Here is a 22396-nt window from a genome sequence, read left to right on the forward strand (position 1 = left end):
AGATCACTCCCTAACACCATACACAAAAATAAGCTCAAAATGGATTAAAGTCCTAAATGTAAGGCCAGAAACTATCAAACTCTTAGAGGAAAACATAGGCAGAACACTCTATGACATAAATCACAGCAAGATCCTTTTTGACCCACCTCCTAGAGAAATGGAAATAAAAACAAAAATAAACAAATGGGACCTAATGAAACTTCAAAGCTTTTGCACAGCAAAGGAAACCATAAACAAGACCAAAAGGCAACCCTCAGAATGGGAGAAAATATTTGCAAATGAAGCAACTGACAAAGGATTAATCTCCAAAATTTACAAGCAGCTCATGCAGCTCACTATCAAAAAAACAAACAACGCAATCCAAAACTGGGCAGAAGACCTAAATAGACATTTCTCCGAAGAAGATATACAGACTGCCAACAAACACATGAAAGAATGCTCAACATCATTAATCATTAGAGAAGTGCAAATCAAAACTACAATGAGATATCATCTCACACCGGTCAGAATGGCCATCAGCAAAAAATCTAGAAACAATAAATGCTGGAGAGGGTGTGGAGAAAAGGGAACACTCTTGCACTGCTGGTGGGAATGTGAATTGGTACAGTCACTATGGAGAACAGTATGGAGGTTCCTTAAAAAACTACAAATAGAACTACCATATGACCCAGCAATTCCACTACTGAGCATATACCCTGAGAAAACCATAATTCAAAAAGAGTCATGTTATGAAATGTTCATTGCAGCTCTATTTACAATAGCCAGGAGATGGAAACAACCTAGGTGTCCATCATCGGATGAATGGATAAAGAAGATGTGGCACATATACACAATGGAATATTACTCAGCCATAAAAAGAAATGAAATTGAGTTATTTGTAGTGAGGTGGATGGACCTAGAGTCTGTCATAGAGAGTGAAGTAAGTCAGAAAGAGGAAGACAAATACAGGATTCTAACACATATATATGGAATTTAAGAAAAAAAAATGTCATGAAGAACTTAGGGGTAAGACGGGAATAAAGACACAGACTTACTAGAGAATGGACTTGAGGATATGGGGAGGGGGAAGGGAAAGCTGTGACAAAGTGAGAGAGTGGCATGGACATATATACACTACCAAACAAAATAGATAGCTAGTGGGAAGCAGCCGTATAGCACAAGGGAGATCAGCTCGGTGCTTTGTGACCACCTGGATGGGTGGGATAGGGAGGGTGGGAGGAAGGGAGACGCAAGCGGGAGGAGATATGGGAACATATGTATATGTATAACTGATTCACTTTGTTATAAAGCAGAACCTAACACACCATTGTAAAGCAATTATACTCCAATAAAGATGTAAAAAAAAAAAAATCAGTGTTCTTGTTTTTCTTGTGTATGTGTTGTATGCATCTGCATAGGGTTATAATTTTTATAGTTCTGGTTACAAAAATATAAAATCAAATTACACTCCCTCACAGCCCCACAAAGTGGTCAGCAAGAATATACATATATATACACATACATAAATGTGTATATATACGTGTATATATATATATATATATATATATATATATAGGTATGTCTCCTAAAAACGTACCACAATATTTTTAATGTCAGTAAAATATTTCTTAGAGAAAACACTAAAACAACTGAAAACTTGGATTATTAGCTTTCAGGTTTATTACAAAGTCAAAAGAAATATGTAATTTAGCAATGGTAGAGTAATTAATATATTATTTTTCAAAAGTATTATTTTCAGGACTCAATACCTATAGCACTTTAAAATTAAACTGTATAAAATATGTTGCAATCAATGATATCTGCTCAACTTTATACATACATCTTCACAGCTAAAGACCCTTTTAATAATTTTAAATTATGTTTAACATTTATGAACCCATTTAAGAGAGCATAAAATGTTATGCAGATGCTAACTTAATACATCATGCATTACCTAAAAATTGTTCTGAATAATACATATTGTGTTAATTATGCAAAATTATTTTTAGACCGTACTTAGATTCCATTGACTCATCAAATGATTAAATCATAACATAGGTGAACACAATTTTTACTCTTCTAAGTATATGGAAATCTATAAGAATGTACAGCATAAATAATTATTTGAATAACATTTGGCTTATGTGTTTTAGCAAATAAAATAAGAACTGGGACAATACGGATTTTTAACTTATACCTATTTGATTCTTAGTTATCCTTTTAAAAATGTTCTTACAAACGGATTTTGAATCAAAACATTAGATTAATTAATAATTAATTAATTATTTAATTTCTCTGAAAAATCTGTCCATAATAGCAATGGGGAAAGGACTTCACAGTGAAAAGGGATAGACATGGTAATTAGAATAAAAAGTTCAATAAATCTAAGAGAAAATTCTTTTATATATATATATATATACACATGCATAAACATATATAGTTTGCTTATTATTTGAAGTATGTAAGATAAACAGCAATATGAGAAAATAACCTTGAGAGCCTTGTTTTTTTTTTTTTTTTTACATCATTCATAGTTAAATATCTCAAGTCTAAACTGACAGTTTTACTTCCTTTTGCTTCCTTGCTTCACACCTGAAAGGAATACAACACTAAAAAAGAGGTGAGGATTTAAGTGAGTAATTCACAAATAAAAATTGTAGGAAAGTTACAAAATACCTAAAGTCACATAAATCATTTCTAATGTTTTATTCATCTTTAAAACAGAAGCCAATATTTATATTTCACCCTATTTTATGCAGCTGTAGCATACAGTCCAGAAACAATTCAGTGTAAGAGTATTTTTACATAAATTATAAGTCATTTTATTTAAATTATGTGGTCGACCAACCATGGCTATTTTGCTGGATTAGTACCCAAGGAGATAAAATTCTTAGAAGACAATTATGGTATAGTTTTAAGAATTAAAAAAAAGTAACAAAGAATCACTTTTCACCAGGAATCAAACTTTTAGTTGACATCGCATAAAACAATTTCTCAAATTGTCTGGTGAAAGAAGAACTGCAAGAAACAGGCAGGCAAATATCTTCCCTCCACTCCCAGAGACAACAATATTGACTGGACCCAGGCACTATGATTTCTCCTGCCTCTTAAATTTATTCTCTGTTCCACAATTCTGTCTTCTAGTCTGATCCCACTGGTAACCCCCCTGCCAATGGCAAACCAAGAAAGAGAATCTTACTTGTGGTCCGCTTACCTGATATGTCTCTAGTCCCTGGATCCCATCTTCTGTTCCCTAGATTTATTAACAATAATGTCATTTTCTCCTCATCCAAAGGTCATTTATGTACTCAAGCTGTTGTATTTTGCTTGCACCTGAAGTCTTTGGATAGACTTTGGCACTCCAGATATGAGATATTAAACAGCAGAGACCAGCAGATCTCAAACAGGTTGTAGTGATGGCCTTATCTACATGTGACTGTGGTTTGTGAGACTTTTACTTGTAGGGATTTTTGTCTGAGGACTTTAAAACCCTCACTGGAAACATGTGTTGGATTTGTCTTTCTCTAATGGTCCTCTATTAAAATGCAAAACAAACTGTTAAGGAATCCATTAAATAACTGACTTAGTGTGAATGGATTTTCTCAGGTAGCATGGAGGAATTTAATGTAAACACAAACGGTGTATGTGGGAGAGGAACCATTCTGATTTGAAGACTATAGAACAGAGATGAGAATGTATATAACACTGTAGTTGATGAAAAAATATATTTATCTGGTATTTGTGAAATCACTTTAAGAGATAATATCTTCTAAAGATATGATGTGTTTTATATCAGAGCACAGAGGAGGAGGAGAGTGGGGAAAAGATGAGTCATGGCTTTTAGGTTTTCTTGGACAGAGCTTGGGTAATCATTTTTTAAAACTGGCAATAATGGACACTCAGATTTTCTAATAGATAGTATATTACTTTGAAAAAAACTGTCAGAAAATATATCATTAGGGGAAAGTTCACTGTTTCCTTTGGTATAGATGGTAGCTAAAGATGGTTCAAGGGTAGAATTATGCAAAATATTATTCATCACAATGGCTCCACAAAGATTCTCTCTCTCTCACCACCATGGGGACAGGGGTTATATAATAGAAAAAGAAGTATCTAGAACTTCCAAGAAAAATGCTATATATTTTTATACAAAGAAGTGGATTGTCTTTGCTATCAGTGATGTCATTACTTTACAAAAAGTCTAAAATGTGGCAGGAATCCTGTACCATGCGGCATCATGTTTCGATCTCAATCATAACACCTATTATTTGGGGTTAATATAAAGCAAAAACATTCCTTTTTTAAGGTTAAGACTAGGATTAAACTAGTTTGGGGATTTCCTTCTCAGGTTTCCCACTTCTTAGGGTGTAATCAACCAAATAGCTAAAGAGGTTGTTGGAGTTTCAAAGAAAACAAAACTCCACCTAAAAATTAGCATATAATTCACATCAATATGTGCCTGTATTACTTGAGAGGTCATATTTTCTTAAAGCATGCAACATGCATTTCTTAATTTCAACGTGCACATAGTTTAAAATAGTAGTTAACCAATGTATATGCAGTTGAATAAAGTGTCTCTTTTTTTTAAACAAAATAAGAAATACAGTATACTCTTCCTCTATCTATATTTGATGCTGTGCTGTTTTGTGCAAACCTTTTAAGTAGCAAAAAGGCTGTAAATGTTTACTACTGTGAAAACATGTTCCGTGCAAGCAGCACTGTATAAGAAAATACTATAAAATAAAGAAATCAGAACACTGATACCAGAATGTCAATGAATACCACACATATTGATGACCCCAACAATGAATGACCAACTTCCTTTACCTGGAAAGAATGAGAGAAATTAAGAATTTCATGAAAATGTCAGTTGCAAAAAAAAAAAAAAAAGACCCAAAAGAAATGACCAATTTTACCACTGGGTTTAGGATTTCATCAATCATTTCCTTCACTTTTATGGCACATTTATGAAGTTTGATTAATGAAAACAAAGAGAATTAATAGAAAAAAAACTGTAGGGATTTTACTTTCTCTTTTTATAATTTCATGTAAGCTACTTGAATTACTTTGCGCTGTAAGGAAAACATGTAAATATATGAAATAAAAAGATCAGCATGTTAAACTCTTTTAAAGATTTTAAACCTTTTAAAAATTGTCCTCCATTCAGTGAGGAAGAGGTAATCATAATGTTTACTTAAAGATATCCTTTAAGCAAACCCATCAACAAACTGATTTTTTTAAACGTATTAATGCTCAGTAATTGTGAAGCATTTCCATCACCTCAGTTTTAGTGCCTCCTAGTTTTAATCTCAAATGGCCACCATCCAGCACTTCAAATACACACATGATAGAAGGTTGGTATTTGAGAATAGCCATTATCTCACAGGACAGACGTGACAATAATAATGATATTGATAATGGAAAACAAGGAAGATTCAAAAGATAAATACTAAGAAAAACTTTTAGACAAATATGAGTGTACAACACCCTCCCTAACAAAAGAAAGTTCATTAGCACCAAGCTTATATTTTTCACAGGATAATTTTTGAACTAGGAGAATTGGAATCACCCATAGTGTTAAACATGCAGTTAATTGGATCCTCTTGAACCAACTTCTCCTGTGTTAGGGGTCATAAATAATTGTTATGCATTCGTAGGCACTAAAATTTCAGAAAAACTGTTTTAGACCCTAGAACTGAAGAATTTATTTGAAAGTCAATAACTACAAATGAGAGCTATTTATTTTCTCAGGATTCTCAATCCTCTTTAAAGCTTTTATCAAGCAAGGAGTCTGACCTTTGAAATAAACTTGCCCGTGCAGATCCAAGATAAAGCTGATTTCTGCTGAAGATAATCCATCCCTCTACACACACACACACACACACACACACACACACACTCAGATTTTAGCATTATTCCTTCTCTTTCACACTACCCCAATTTTCCTTAAGTACAATCCGTCTTCTTAGCTACGGTGTCACCACTTCAGTTGTACTCTAGCCTCCCCCTATACCCTCTCCTCCCACCTGGCTTAACAGGAGGCCTGGGTATATTCAGTATCTATCCAACAACTGCATACAATTTATTATTGGGGTGTTAACTTATTTCAGTTCAGAGCAACCCCAACTCAGAGCTGCCCTGTGAGGAAGAATACATGAGTGATAGGGCTTACTGCAGTGAGATTTAGGTCCAAATTGTTAGCTACAAGTGTATAGAGCAAAAGAAGAAGGAAAGGAAGGAGCTCCAGATTCCACTAGTTGCGGCTTATGTGAAGAATACCTTGTAGTGGAGAGATAGCAAGGAGTAATGAGGACAGATCTTGGACCTTGTCTCTCTCTGCTTTACAGGACATCCTGGGATCTACAGCACACATGTGTGAGGAAGATAATAAACCCATCCAACATTATTCTATTCCCACAAACGAGATTGGAAATGAAATGTAACAGCAGTTTTTCTACAGAGCCAAGTATTCCAAGTGTGGAACACTAACTGGTTCATTTATTTCACTGATTACCATATGAGGATGTGAAATCTCAGGCACTGATTTTCAGTAAACCACCCTTTTAAAGTTACCTTGCCTTTCTGTTTTCATCAATGTATCCATATTCTTGCCATAAATTTTAATACAGATTTTAAAAAATTTCCCCACAGTCCAAAAATATTGTTTGCCAAAAAATTCAAGGGCTGTTTCTATCACCGCATGCAATTTCTGCCATTAGCTAACGTGCAACTATAGGGATCAATTACATACACTACATGCAAAATCTTACCATGCTGAATTGCACTCACAATATTACTCCAGTCTTATACCAAATTATTTCTCTCAATTAAAAACGATCAGGTATTTAAATAAAAACTTCAGGCAAGGCTGGGAACAGCAAAGTCCTTCATCTTTCCTGCAGATTTTAAAACGTGTTCCATTCTCTCTACACTCACAGTGCTTTGTTACATGGGCAGCATAGGGAAAATCAGAAATGAAAGAAAACGACAATGTCCTTGATAACGTGCACTTTAAAAATAGAAGGGGAACCCCCTCCCCAGTTTACATTTAATAAAACAAGCCAACTCTCCATGCACTGCTTCTGGGCATTAAGAAAACTTGCATGGGGAAAACTTTTGCGGGGGAAATGAAGGTGATTTCCAAGCTGCTATTGCATTTATATATGACACTGATATTTATTTCCCATAATTCTTGCCCACAGGAAACACATCCGTTAAGAAACTGAATAAAATCAAGTTGGACCTTTTCAAAAAATCTGCAAGCTATCAACTTCCTGGAAAAGCTTAAATGCCCCCAACACAATCGAATAAATGTAAAGTGCGAGGCATTCCGGCGATGAGCGGCGGAAGGCAGTCCACCTTGAGAGTGCTGTGAATCTGCTTGTTCTTAAGCCTGAATCCGAAAAGGGGAGGGTGCAATGGGAAATGAAGGGGAGAAGAATGCCTCCGCTCGGTGAAACCAGACACCCTTTTGGAATCTGGGCTGAGTGCTAGAATCAGGATCCCACCCCCTTGCCTACCTCCAGGCTCCAGTAGTAAGCAGCCGCCGGCTTCCTCGCCTCCGCTCCTTCCGCAGCAGCGGACACAAGGATCCTGAGCAACCAGGAGCTTGCGTCCCGCAGAGCGCTCGTAACAAGCGCTTCTCTTGACTTACCAAATGAGAAAAAGGACAGAGACGCGCAACCAGGATGTTGGTTAAAATCCAGTTTTTAGCCACCAGCGTCCCAGAAGGTTCCGACTCTTCTTCTGTACTCTTACCCAGCTCTTTCTCCTGGCAAAGCGTTACCCAGGGACCTGGGAGCCCCTGGCAGCCGCTCCTTTTCTGCTCCGCCTGATCGCTCCAATCTCCGCCGCCGCTGCCACACTGCGCGCCCCGCTATCCACTCACCACACAGCGAGGAGGCCTGGCAGAGACAGCGCAGGGGGAGGAGAATGGATTAAACGGATAGATTTTTCGGGTAAGGGAGGAAAAACTTTGATGTTGGAACCGCACACACAGGACTGAGAAGAAACCAAAACAAGTTGCAGGTGCCAGGGGCGGGGAGGACGCTTTCACCAGCTGAGATAAATCACCCCCGACTGAAACCAGGGAGAGGAGGCTCCCTGCTCCCTGAGCGATCCCCGAGCGCACCTCGTAATCTCTGGTCTTCGAGTCCACCGGAAAAGCACAGGGCATGTGCAGCCCTGTTGGTTCTCTCCTGGGGTGCAAATACCTAATGCGCCTCCCGCTGGAGAGGCTGGCGGGGACTCGGTGCAAAGAGGACAGAGACAAACGCAGACCCAGGAAGAGCGAGAAGAACCGGAGCTGCCGCCTGCAAGAGCAGAGGCGCGACTCCCTTCAGGCAAAGTGACTGCTACAAAGTCTGTTCCCTCCTGCGCAGGGACGGACACATTTAAGGACCTGAATAGACGTCAGCACCAGCTGAGCTCGAGGGGTGAACGCCAAGGCTCCCCGCCCCGCAGGTTGTAGCGCGCAGAGGGCGACCTGCTTGCGCTGTTGAGTGACTGACTTAGAGTAGAAAACAGCGCTAGTGGCGCTGCGGAGTGTCAACCCCTCAGCCCATCATCGTAAATGGTATACCGATGGTATTACTGCCGTAGGTGTGCTTACCGAATTGAACAGAGCCAGAGCTGCGTGGAGAGAGATCTGGCCACTCTGCACGCACCCAGTATTGGGTCACCAAGGCACTCAACACCTCGTTTTAAGGGAAATCACCTCCCTCTTTCGCTATGGTTTGTGTCATCATTCTGATTCATTTCTCAAAGTTAGTTGAAGTACACCGAGACGCCTTTTACATAAAGGGAATTAAATTTTTCGATCTTGAAATTCCAATCAAGACAATAATCTTCCCTTTACCCCCACATGCCTACCTACTTCCTAACTCAGAGCTACAATGGATGTAACTATTTGACGTGTAGAAAATGACCCTTACTCCTCTTCTTAGATGATTTGTATGCTTAGATACTCATTAGGAACTTAAAGAGCCTTTGCACAAGGAAGTAGTATTTCTATGTTACTCTAAGTGTCATTTTCTAATGTTTTTGTGACTATTTCCAGGTTGGCAGTGAGGAATCAAATTCAAAGTCAGAAATGTGATGAAAAGGGAATTCTTTTTCTTTATCCTTTGTAAAATAATCAATTATGTTTACAACTGAGTTTTACATTTTTACCTGAACAATGATGTAATGTGTATCAGCTATATTTTTGAAGTTACAGAGTAAGATTAAACGGAGGTGGAAAAATAATTCAGAAAACAAGATTCACATTTCCACAGCCCTCTCCTAAATTTCCCTTCAGGAAAAATAAATTACCAACTGAGAGCACTTATTAGGGGAGTAGTTGTCCTGGCTCTGTTCTGGGCACCTTGAGACTTGGCAGTATCCAGAGTACTGAAGAAGGTATAATAGAATGGAAAGTCCCAAGACCAAAAGAACCTGTGGTTGTGAAGAGAAGATAACACTTAACATTTTTCCCCTTTGTGCATTTCCAACCTAACCAAGGTAGATTCCCTTGATCACTGTCACTCCAAGTCTTTTAAAAGTGACAAATAGGGCTTCCCTGGTGGCGCAGTGGTTGAGAGTCTGCCTGCCGATGCAGGGGACGCGGGTTCGTGCCCCGGTCTGGGAAGATCCCACATGCCGCGGAGCGGCTAGGCCGCTGAGCCTGCGCGTCCGGAGCCTGTGCTCCGCAACGGGAGAGGTCACAACAGTGAGAGGCCCACGTACCGAAGGAAAAAAAAAAAAGCGACAAATACAAACTCCTCCAGAGCAGGCTCCATATTTGCGCCCTCGCGCACGACGGCCCGGTGGTCCTCCCTCTAGCGGCCGTCTAAGGGAAACACTCGTGTGTGTGTGTGTGTGTGTGTGTGTGTGTGTGTGTGTGTGTGTGTGTGTGTGTGACACAAGAGCGTGCGTGCGTGCCGGAGTGTGTGTGTGTATACACGCAAGCGTGCGTGCGTGCCGGTTTGTGTGGGAGGGTTGATCCCTGAGAGAACCCACAGATATCTGTTGGCTCTCCATATCCCCTCTTCGGCCTAGCTAGGACCATTCGCCTGGACGCTGCAGCTCTAGCGTTACTTCTAGAGCTTGGTTTCTTCCTCAGACGTTGGCCCTGAGTTGGGAGGGTCTGACTAAACCTCACCTAGAGGCATTGCTGTAAACGCGTTGGAAACTTTGGAAACTGGCAACAGCGACAGCATTTACGCTCTTCGTAGTGAATATACTCAGAAAGATAGAAGTTGGAACTGGGGAGGGGGGCTGAACATCGAAGGGGTTTAGAAAAGCATCAACAACATAAACCAACTAGTTTTTCTTCGAATAATCAGATTTCTAGTGAAACTTCCTAATAAGTCAGGTTAATTTGTTTTGTTAACGCCTACACGCTGCACTCCCGCTTGGTACAGCGTCTTCCAAGTTTAGCGCTTCCTCTAAAAGCTTTTGGGTTGGGGGGAGGGCTTCATCACAGTAAAAACAGTGAAGGCTTGTGTCCGCCTGCCGTTGTTCCCTGGAACCAAGACGGTCCCTACGCACCCCCCATCTCCACGATTTTCGTGGCTTTCTGGGCGGCCAGTGAATTCAGGGATCGTCACTTGTGGCCAGCGCAGGCAAGCGTATCTGGAGAATCCCCCAGTTTTACTTCTGACTCCAGAGTCAGGGTATGAGGCGAGGGGCAACAGGGACTGAGATGGAGACATGGACGCGTCCAAGCCTCCAGTGGGGAGGAAGCAAACCCGGAAGGCACTCAGTGGGAACCCCCTTCCCGGCAGGAGCCTCAGGGTGCCCTGGCCTCAGTTGGCGGGTCGGTGCTGGTTCACTGGAAGGAAAGAGACACCTCAACCCCTTAGGGATCGTCACAAGCCTAAAGGCCGGACCCCAGCGGCGCCCTTTGCCAGGTGGGCGGAGAAGGGTCGCGTTGGCCAAGAGGAGTCAGCCCTATGCCTACCCGCAAGTCGGTCTGTGTGTACGAAACCCGAGTCCTCACGTAGAGATTGAGTCGCTGTCCTAGAAGTTGAGTCGCTTTCCCAAAGGCAGCAACGCTCAGGAAGATTTTCTAGCGCGCAACATTGCTCCCTCTCTCACCCCACTCCCACCCCCACCCCACTCCCACCCCCACAGATGCCTGTGACTCGAAAGGACACAGAAAGGGCCTTGCTCTCTGCTGTTCCCTCCAACGGGCCCCGGCCCGGGCGAACACCCGCAGCTGCCCGGGAGCGGAGCCCCGGCGCCAAGCCTCTGCGCGCGATGTCACGATCTGCCGGGCAGACAGGAGCGCGCGGCCGCGGCCAGCCGCCGGGAAGATCGCGGCTATAGTCTAGGCGTCCGGAAACAAATGCCGAATAGCTTCTTCCGCGAACTGCGGGAGCCGGCGCTGGGCGATCTCGCCTTCCCCAGGGGAGCCAGCCCAGCTAGCATAGAGGGAGGGGCCACCAAACGCGGGACGAGGGCGTCTCCCGCGCTGCCGGGCGCGTCAGGAACTGCAGCCCGGGCGCCCTCTCCCGCCCGCCCGCCCTGCGCGCTGTTCTCCTGGCCTGAGCGGCAGGCGCTGCGGAAGAGCCTAAGTGAAGGGAGGAGCCCCGCGCGCCTTTGTATGAGGTCCCTCCTTCCCTATTTCCCTCTGGGACACCGACTCCGCATCCCAACCAAATCCTCGGGTCCTGCTTGTTCCTTTGAATCTGACCCGGATTCACCTGCACCCCCGCCCCGAGTTAATAGGCGACCTTAGAGAGGGTGGAACAACAGGATGGGCACTAACTAGCGTGAGAAACGTTTCTGTATTCCAGGGATCATAGGATCAGGTTTCCAAAAGCTCTAGGAAACAACTTCCTCTTGAACATGTCTTAAAGGATCAGCCTTCTCTGCTGGGGCTTGTGATCAGTGAGAGCAAAGCTTCCTTCACTAATTAATGTAAGCATGCCTTCCTTGCTTTTTTTTTTTTTTCCTCCCTCGTGCTTTAAGTCAAAGAATCAAAATTTGTAGTATTGGATAGACTAACAATTGTTTTTGCTTCTACAAGCTAAATGATAAATTTTATTTATTTTCTGTCCTAAATTAGTGAAAATATCTTGGTGCAATACCTACAGTAAAAGAGTTACATATTATTAACAGGAATTAATTAGATTAAATTTGCATGATAGTAAATAGTATTGAATTTCCTTTTATTATAATCTCCTTTAGTTATTAAAAAATCTTAAGACAAATCATTTCCTTAGATCTAGAAAAAATTCATCTATAACATTAAAAAAGAAATACTACCTTTAAAGTATCATTCATTTAAAAATACATTTTATGTGTATTAATGTTCTTATAGATTAAATCATGATACTTGGAGATCCTGACTGAGAATGCTAAAAATAAATATCAAAAAGATATTGGGGAAATGATGGGCATTTGGAGGGAAATATTTAGGGAAATAGTCTGCAACTGAATATTTTCTTTGTTATATATATTATATTTTTAAAGAGTTGATATTTAATATTAACATTATTTTTATTTTAAATTTATTTTAAATGTTATACTCCATTTATAGTTATTATAAAATATTTGCTATATTCCACATGTTGTACAATATATCAAAGTAGTTTATTTTATACCTAATAGTTTGTACCTCTTAATCCCTTACTCCAATGTTGCCCCTCTCCCTTCTCTCTCCACTAGTAACTGCTAGTTTGTTCTCTATATATGTGAGTCTGCTTCTTCTTTGTTATATTTACCAGTTTATTTTTTAGATTTCACATATAAGTGATAGCATACAGTATTTGTCTTTCTCTGTCTGACTCATTTCACTTAGCATAATGCCCTCCAAGTCCATCCATGTTGCTGCAAATGGCAAAATTTCATTCTTTTTTATTGCTTAGTAGTATTCCATTGTATGTATACCTACCACATCTACTTTATCCATTCATCTGTTGGTGGACCCTTCGGTTGCTTTCATATCTTGGCAGTTGTAAATAATGCTGCTATATGGGATTTTCCTGGCAGTCCAGCAGTTAAGACTCTGCGCTTCCACTGCAGGGAGCACCGGTTCAATCCCTGGTCAGGTAACTGGGATCCCCCATGCCCCGAGGCACACCATCCCCAAAAATAATGCTGCTATGAACATGGACATGCATGTATCTTTTAGTATTAGTGTTCTGGAGGGGTTTTTTTTGTATATATACTGAGAAGTAGAATTGCTGGTTCATACAGTAGTTCTATTTTTTAGTATTTTGAGAAGACTCAATACTGTTTTCCAGGGTGGCTGCACCAATTTTCATTCCCTTCAACAATGTCTGAAAGTTTCCTGTTCTCCACATCCTCACCAACATTGTTATTAGTGTTCTTTTTGTTGATAGCCATTATGACAGGTGTGAGGTGATTTCTCATTGTGGTTTTGACTTGCATTTTTCTAATAATTAGTGATACTGAATATCTTTTCATGGGCCTGTTGGCCATCTGCATTTCCTCTTTGAAGAAATGTCTATTCAGTTCTTCTGCCCATTTTTAAATTGGGTGTTTTTTTTTTTTTTTGATGTTGAGTTGTATGAGCTGTTTATATATGTTGGATATTAACTGCTTATGGGTCATATCATTTGCAAATAGTTTCTCCCATTTCATAGGCTGTCTTTTCGTTTTGTCGATGGTTTCCTTTGCCATGCAAAGGAGAAGAAAAAGAAATAAAAGGAATCCAAATTGGAAAGGAAGAAGTAAAACTGTCACTGTTTTCAGGTGACACGATACTATACATAGAAAAATCCTAAAGATGCCACCAGAAAACTACTAGGGCTCATCAGTGAATTTGGTAAAGTTTCAGGACACAAAATTAATATACAGAAATCAGTTGCATTTCTATATACTAACAACAAACTGTCAGAAAAAGAAATTAAGGAAACAATCCCAGTTACAATGGTATCAAAAACAATAAAAACCTAGGAATAAACCTACCAAAGGAGGTAAAAGACTTGTGCATAGAAAACTATTATAAGATACTAATGAAAGAAATTGAAGACCATAAAAGGAAAGGTATACTGTGTTCATGGATTGGAAGAACTAATATTGTTAAAATGACCATACTACCCAAGGCAATCTACAGATTCAGTGAAATCCCTATCAAAATACCAAGGACATTTTTCATGGAACTAGAACAAATAATTTTAAAATTTGTATGGAAACACAAAAGACCCTGAATAGCCAAAACAATATTGATAAAGAAGAATAGAGCTGGAGGTATCATGCTCCCTGACTTCAGAGTATACTATTGTATGGTCAGTTCACTTAAGATGGCTGTTCTCTTGCTCCCTGTACATCCCCTACTTCACCTACATCCTACTCACATGACTGACCTTCCTACATACTTGCTCCCGCCCCAGCTAGTGACTGTTCTAACCTTTAGGTCAGAACATCTCCACCATAATAACTTATCAAAGAGGTAGTGAGGGGCATGCCCTTCTGCTAGTTTCCCTGGTAACCCATGAGCCAACCTAACTCAATTCCCCCTATAACTGGTAACCTCTTCCTTCCCCCAGGAGAGAAGACTGCCACCGTGTCCTGCCCACCATCTGCCACACATGGTGCAGTGTCACTCCAGGACCTTGCTTCAGACATATAAGATCCCCCTATCCATTAAACCATTGATGTCTCTGTCGCTGACCCTGGGCTCTTTCTTTGGTCTTGAAGCTAGGCAAGTATAGGCCTTGCAGGTCTGTGGGGTACAGCCCAACAACTGCAAAGCTACAGAAATCAAAATAATATGGCAGTGCCACAAAAACAGACACTTAGATCAGTGGAACAGAATAGAGAGCCCAGAAATAAACCCAGGTACTTCTGGTCAATTAATCTACAACAAAGGAGGCAAAAATATACAATGGAGAAAAGACAGTTTCTTCAGCAAGTGGTGCTGGGAAAATTGGACAACTATAAAAGAATGAAATCAGAACACTCACTAACACCATATACAAAAATAAACTCAAAATGGATTAAAGACCTAAATTTAAGACTGGATACCATAAAACTCCTAAAGGAAAACATGTGCAGAACACACTTTGACATAAATCGTAGCAATATTTTTTGGATCTGTCCCCTAAAACACAGGAAATAAAAGCAAAAATAAACAAATGGAACCTAATTAAACTTATTTTTATTTTTAATTATGGTAAAAAAGCACATTACATAAAATTTACCATTTAACCATTTTAAAGTATACATTACTGAGCAGTGCTAAGTTTATGTACATTATTGTTGACAGCTCTCCAAAACTTTTTCATCTTGCAACAATGAAACTCTATACTCATTAAACAACTTCCCCTCTTCTCAGCCCCTCTCTTTATCTCTCTCTTTTTTCTGAATGTAAGTAACCATTTGAAAGCCAGGGAAGCTTTTGGTTCCTACCAGGAACCAAATCAGATGGTACATTGATCTTTAATTTCTTAAACTCCAGATTTGTAAGAAATAGATTTTTGTTGTTTAAGACCACCCAGTCTGTGATATTTTGTTATGACAGCCTGAGCAGACTAATACATATGTTAATTCTACTTTTAATTTTTTGATGAATCACCTCACTGCTTTCCAGCAGCTGCACCATTTTATATTCCTATCAATAGTGCACAAGGGTTCCAATTTCTCCACATCCTTGCCCACATTTGTTACTTTCTGTTTTATTGATAATATACTTTCCAGCAAGTGTGAGGTGACATCTCGTAGTTTTGAGTTGCATTTCTCTAATGATTAATGATTTTGAGCATCTTTTCATATGCTTGTTGGCCATCTGTATATCATCTTTGAAAAAATATTCAAGTCTTTTTCCCTTTTTTTTTTTTTTTTTTTGCAGTACGTGGGCGTCTCACTGTTGTGGCCTCTCCCGTTGCGGAGCACAGGCTCCGAACATGCAGGCTCAGCAGCCATGGCTCACAGGCTCAGCCACTCCGTGGCATGTGGGATCTTCCCAGACCAGGGCACGAACCCGTGTCCCCTGCATCGGCAGGCGGACTCTCAACCACTGTGCCACCAGGGAAGCCCCTTTTTCCCATTTTTAAATCTGGTTATTTGTTGTTGAGTTGTAGAAGCTTTCTATACTTTCTGGATTAACCCCTTATCAGATATTCGATTTCCAACTATTGTCTCCCAGTTGTAGGTTTCCTTTTCACTCTGTTTATTGTGTCCTTTGTTGCACAGTAGTTGTTAAGTTTGGGGTGTGAGTGTGTGTATCTTTATATATTATTATCTTGTCTCAATGATAGCTTTCATAGTTTGGAAATTCACATGTAACAACTGAAATTCTCAATATCAATATATGAATTTTGCTGGTAAGTCATGATTTTTTCCTACTCTGTATTAATTATGAAAACTATCCTCCTGATTTACTTGCTCTATATTTCAAAATATTATTTGGTTGTGGCTTATTTTACCTATTGCTGAACTGTTGACGGTAATATATTTCACATATTAGGGAAAAATAATATATCTGTATAATGAGCATCTGAGACTTCTTTTTTAAAGTTACTATCAAATATTCTACATATAAACAGAAAAACTTATTTATTTTAACTACAATGAAAACTTCAACCAATCCAACTTTAGAAAAAAACCAAGCAATTCATTTGATAAACGAAAACAATTAAAATATATGTGTGTTCAATTATAGGCCCAATTATACTTCTAGTAGGGCATTCTTTTGCATTGTTATTTGTGCTGCATTCATATATGAGGTTCATATCTTGACACACTTTCAAATCCAAGCAGAATTAAGACATTCTTTACTGGACTACTTTGTTCTCTCTCTAAAGCAATTATTTTTTTTTTGCAGTATGCGGGCCTCTCACTGTTGTGGCCTCTCCTGTTGCGGAGCACAGGCTCCGGATCTAAAGCAATTATTTTAATCTCAGATTGTACATTTTCCACACTAGGAGATAATCTGATTAAATGAATGATAAAATAAGACTTTAGGGCCCTATATAATTATGCATCTTATATAATAAAGTTCAGTTTTGTCAAATATATGTATACAATTCCAGGAGGGAAAGAGAGGAAGAATATATTTATAAAATATATCAATCCACATTAAATATGGGACAATTTATTTAGTTTAATATTTTCTAATTAAGAGATTCAGATAAATTTTGATTGAGGTATTTATGGGTTTATATGTTTCAAATAATCGAGTTTGGATTATATTTTGTTTGAGAAAACTTTGCATCCCCAATTTTAAAAATACAGAGAGCTTGCTTATATAATACACGTTTAGTTTCCTAATTAATGTCAGTTTTCTCAAGGACATACTTACACTGTGCACAGTGTAATCTGACTCTTTGGGTGAGAAGTTAAACAGGAAGATCTGTGACCAACCACAGGTTGTTGTAGATGGCACTTATAAAAATTTTCTGTAGGAACTTGCATGTTATCTTTCTTTTTGCCCTCCCTAGAGATGTAACTATTTTCTATTTGGACAGCAATTATGGATTTACTATGTCCACAAAAGCCCAAAATATCCTTAGACTAAACTGTTCTGTGTCCATGCAAACTGGTATACATCTAGATGCCACTTCTAGAGCTAAATATAATCAAGAGGAATCACTATTGCAAATCATGTTGACAGCAATAACCATCTTAGACAGTGATGATTAAAAGGATATTGAACAAAATACCAGATGCAGAGACTGTTTCCTGTAAGCATAATATGCAAATAGAATGTTACAAGAAAGTTACATTCTGACACAACTTGCAAACTTAGGATATCTCGTCCAGTAGGAATGAGCTCTATCAAATTAAAGGGGAAATAATTTCTTATTTACCAACAAATGTCATACAATAAAGTCTATTATATCCTCTTTATAGCTATTGTATAAAATTATGTTTAAATCAACTTTAAAATCTTGCTCTGCATGTACAGTTATTCTCCTACTTTTAATTGTCATAATGTCCCAACATTAAAAGTTCCCTCTACTTATTTTTACATATAGAATATCTGGACTGGGTGAACATTTAAATAATTACTATGGCAATCTTCCTTCTGCTGTCCAGGACTGATAAAATCACTTTCCAGGAACCCTGGGAAAATTAGACTGATTGAGAAGCAATCATATCTTTGAGTTTGCTTAAAAATTCCTATGGGATTGGAGCTAAGTTAACAAGGTTGTTACAAGGAAAATACGCTTTAAAAATAGAGGGAACTATATTAATTTATATATCTTACATAAACCCTAAGTTTCAGATACTTAGTATATGGTAGATTTGGTCAATAATACTAGTGTAAGTTTTAAAATGAAAGAACAATTATTTCCTTTCCTTATTCCTTTTGCTTAAAAATATTGTCCTTCAGAATTTAGTGACAGCAATTGATTAAAAATCATACACAATATATTTATTCACAGGTAAATTCAGAAAAATATATTTCTTGTTGCTTAAAATTTGTATTTCCTATAAATCTCATCTCTTACAATAATTTTTTAAAAGTACCTTGACAAGCCAAATATGTTCTTGAATATTTGAGCAGCTTATGTTAAAAATGTATTTTCTTTTTCTGCCACCTTCAGTGACTGTCATAGGAAACAGATGCAAATAGCATCTGCTTCCATGGCTGATGCCAGGGTGGAACTGGATCCTTGAAATGTCCACAGGGTCTGTCTGGACAGTGATGAGCATTCTGTGGGCCCATTTATGCTGTTAAGCTCTGCAGTAATAGAAATATTGTTAAACGATCTAATGTTTTTATCAGTTTTGTCTATAGTACTAAACTGTAAAAATGGTGTTAATGACATACTTTTCCAAAAATATGTAAGCATTCCCCAAGTACCTTTACACTAACTATTTAGAGCTAATCAGCAAATTACAAATTACAGGAGGAATAGATAAAAACATGTATACTTTTCAGGATAGTTATCCTGTGTCCTTATCCTTTAGTTGTACTTATTATCAATAATAGTAGGGTTTCCCTGGTGGCACAGTGGTTGAGAGTTCACCTGCCGATGCAGGGGACACGGGTTCGTGCCCCGGTCCGGGAAGATCCCACATGCTGTGGAGCGGCTGGGCCCATGAGCCATGGCCGCTGAGGCTGTGCGTCCAGAGCCTGTGCTCCGCAATGGGAGAGGCCACAACAGTGAGAGGCCCGCGTATCACAAAAAGAAAAAAAAAAAAACAGTATAACTAACATTTATTTACTATTTCTTGTTTGTTAGGTTCTACCCTAAGCACTTTACATATATCACCGCATTATTTCCCAACAACGAATAAGCACAGCTAGGATGATTATTCTCACTTTGCAAATATGGAAATTGAAGCTTTTAAAGGCATAATACTATGGACAAATTCTAAGAGCCGGAGCCAGGATGTGATTGTGGTCCAGGTCTGGAATCAGGATGTGACTGTGGTAGGTAAAATGACTGTCCCCCAAAGAACATCCTAATCCTAATCCCAGGAACCTATGAACATGTGAAGTTTCCTGGCAAAGGAAATTAAGATTGACAATAGAATTAAGATTGCCAAAAAGCTGACCTAAAAATAAAAAAGGTTATCATAGATTATTGTGGTCGTCCTGAGAAGTGGAAGAGAGAAGCAAAAGAGGAGGTTAGAGTGATGTTATGTGAGAAGGACTCAACCTACATTTGCTGACTTTGAAGATGGAGGCTGAGGGCATGGGCCAAGGAATGGTATGGCCTCTAGAAGCTGGAAAAGGCAAAGAAACAGATTCTCCCTAAGAACCTCTAGAAATGAATGCACCCTGCCAAACTTAATTTCAGCCCAATGAGATCCATGTTAGACTTCTGTAAATATTATATTTACAGAATACAATATTATATTCTGTAGTTAAGCCACTAAATTGGTGGTAATTTTTCACAGCGCACTAGGAAAGCAATACACTGACTGAGGTCTTTCTGAATCAGAACCCTCACTCTTAATGCCTGCACTTTTCTGGGTGAGAAGAGGGTTATCTACAAGGACCAAATAAGAACTCTTTGGAGACAAAAGAATTCAGGGGAGGTTTGACACTGATTCTATTTCTTCTACACTAATGAATACACATACATCTTGCAGAGGATATAGGTCAGAAGTACACTTATATATGACCTTTGCAATCAATTTGCAAAAAACAAAAAATCACTTTATATAAAAATCACATGGGCTATTAAATTATTTATTTATCTAGTTAATTAGTTATCAGATTGCCTTGTTCTGAAAATTACATATTTAAGCACACAACCTAGGACACAAAACAAACTTTCAAAATAAGGGAGAGATCAAAGGATAGAATAAGAATTCAAAATTAAGGAGTCTGGAGTGAAGTTAGTATATAAAGTGCATAAATCATTAAAAAGGAAAATCATCACAGATTTAAAAAGGGGGTACTCCTTGTTTTCTTACAAAAATTGCACCTAATAATTAAGGGCAATCAAATGTTGAAAACAAGTAAATGAATTATACTCTAGTCAGGAAGTCAAAATTCTATAGGCTATAGGGAGCCTCCCAGAAATCTGATGATGCAATAAATCTGAAAAAACTAAATTCCAAAAAGGGATGAGCACTTCTTGAGAGAAATAAGTTCCACATCTGGTGGTATGAGATTAGGAAAGGTAAATACACCATACAGGGTGATGAGAAGAAATGCCTTAAATTTTAGCAAATTTTTAATGTGACACATGAGTGAGCCTGTTGGATTAGAATCCAGAGGAGCCTCACAGATCTGATTTGAATGCAACTGCTAATTCTTTCTCACATGCCATTTACTGAGGGCACAAAAGCACTGTGATGAAGGTTGGGGAAAGGGCAAAAGGCCTGAGAAAGATATACAAACAGCATATCGGATTATCTTAGTCCTTTTGGGCTGCTATAATGAAATACCACTTACTGGGTGGCTTACAAATGACAGAAAGTTATTTCTCACAGTTCTGGAGGCTGGAAGTCCAAGATCAAGATTCCAGCATGGTCAAGAGAGGGTCTTCTTCCAGGTCATAGACTATTCATTTTCATCTTCACATGGCAAAGGGCAAGAAATCTCTCTGAGATCCTTTTCATAATGGCACTAATTCCATCAATGAGGGCTCAGCCCTCATGACATGACCTAATCATATCCAAAGGCACCCATGTACTAATTTAATCATTGTGGGCATTAGGTTTTCAACATATGGATTTTGGAGGGACACAAGCATTCAGACCACTGCAAGGGTCTTAAAGAGCTTAAGAGTGGTGTCCTGAAGGCTTGGTTTAAGGCAGGACAGCGGTAGAAAACCAGATAATAGCTCAAGGCCTTCACTGAGTCACTGGTGGCATACTAATAGCTAGGGACCTTCAGCAGGTTATAGCAGCAGCATACGAAAGTCTGGGAGCAAGTCATCACATCGGAAATTTTTTCCTAGGTACAGAGAGAAGGGAGCTACACTAGAGAAAAAAGGACCCGTCCCAGCTGCCTAAAATCTGAGCTGAAAAGTAGAACTCTGACATCTCACTGATGATCAGATCCCAGACACTGCTGAAGGGAGAGTTATATCTACTCTTGAAACATTTGAAAGTGGTAGTGAATAAAGCTGCGACAAAGCCTAGATCCAGCTAAACAATGCATTAGATGGACTCACCTAATCCTAGTGGCCTGATAAGAGTAAATGCATACCCCATGCAGTGTGTGAATATTATTTTCTACACTTTCTATTATCTTTTTATGCATATCCAGGGTATAATTACAGAACATAACATATTAGAAAAAATAAGAAAATATTACATATAATTAAGGGACAAAAAGTCAATAGAAGCGGATCCACAAAGTACCCAAATATTGGAATTACCACATAAGGGCTTTACAATAACTATCATAAATCTGTAGAAGGGATTCATAGAAAGGGGGAAAAAATTTGTGAACATTTGAGGAATTTCCTAGAATGTGGGAAACTCTTAAAAATAAAATACTAACTCAACATTCTAGAACTAAAAGATAATATATTGAAAATGCATATATCACTCAATGAGTTTAACTATGGACTGGACTTAGCTGCAGAAATTATCAATTACCTTGAATACTGGTTCATAAAAATTAACAAAAAACAGAAGTACAGAGAGAAAAAAATGAAAATTATGTCTGAGAAATATGGGACAACACAAAAAGGAAGAACATAATTTTATTTATATTTTAGAATGAGCACAGATATTGAATAGTCAGAAAACATATGTGAGATAATGAATGAGAATTTCCCAGACATTGATGAAGCTCAGCAATCTCCAAGTAGCCTAAATACAAAGAAATCCACACTGAGATACATCACAGTAAAATTGCTGACAGACACAAATAGAGGAAAACAACAATAACAAAATTAAGAGTAACAATAGTAGCAACAACTTAAAAGACCCTAGAGAAAATTGCAAAAGATACATTGCACTCATAGGAATAACAATAAAAAGCACTGACTTCTCATCAGAAAAAAAAAAGACAAGACAATGGAATTATATATTTAAAGTGTTTATA

At 38.7% G+C, this 22396-nt stretch overlaps 1 protein-coding gene across 4 annotated transcripts in view; it reads right to left on the bottom strand.

Annotated features, from left to right (window-relative positions):
• Positions 1-7261: 7261 nt before the first annotated feature.
• LOC307175180 (uncharacterized protein) overlaps positions 7262-22396 on the bottom strand; it is a 310674-nt gene continuing 295539 nt past the window's right edge. For all 4 annotated transcript variants that reach the window (XM_079900046.1, XM_079900045.1, XM_079900047.1 and 1 more), the window contains 2 exons: positions 7738-7883; positions 7262-7628 (listed from right to left, as the gene is read on the bottom strand). In XM_079900046.1, the coding sequence (XP_079756172.1) occupies positions 7496-7628; positions 7738-7883 (279 nt within the window). In that variant the 3' untranslated portion in view covers positions 7262-7495. The remainder of the gene's footprint in view (positions 7629-7737; positions 7884-22396) is intronic.

The sequence above is a fragment of the Stenella coeruleoalba genome (assembly GCF_951394435.1).
Source record: "Stenella coeruleoalba genome assembly, chromosome: 16".
In the NCBI taxonomy this organism is placed as follows: Eukaryota; Metazoa; Chordata; class Mammalia; order Artiodactyla; family Delphinidae; genus Stenella; species Stenella coeruleoalba.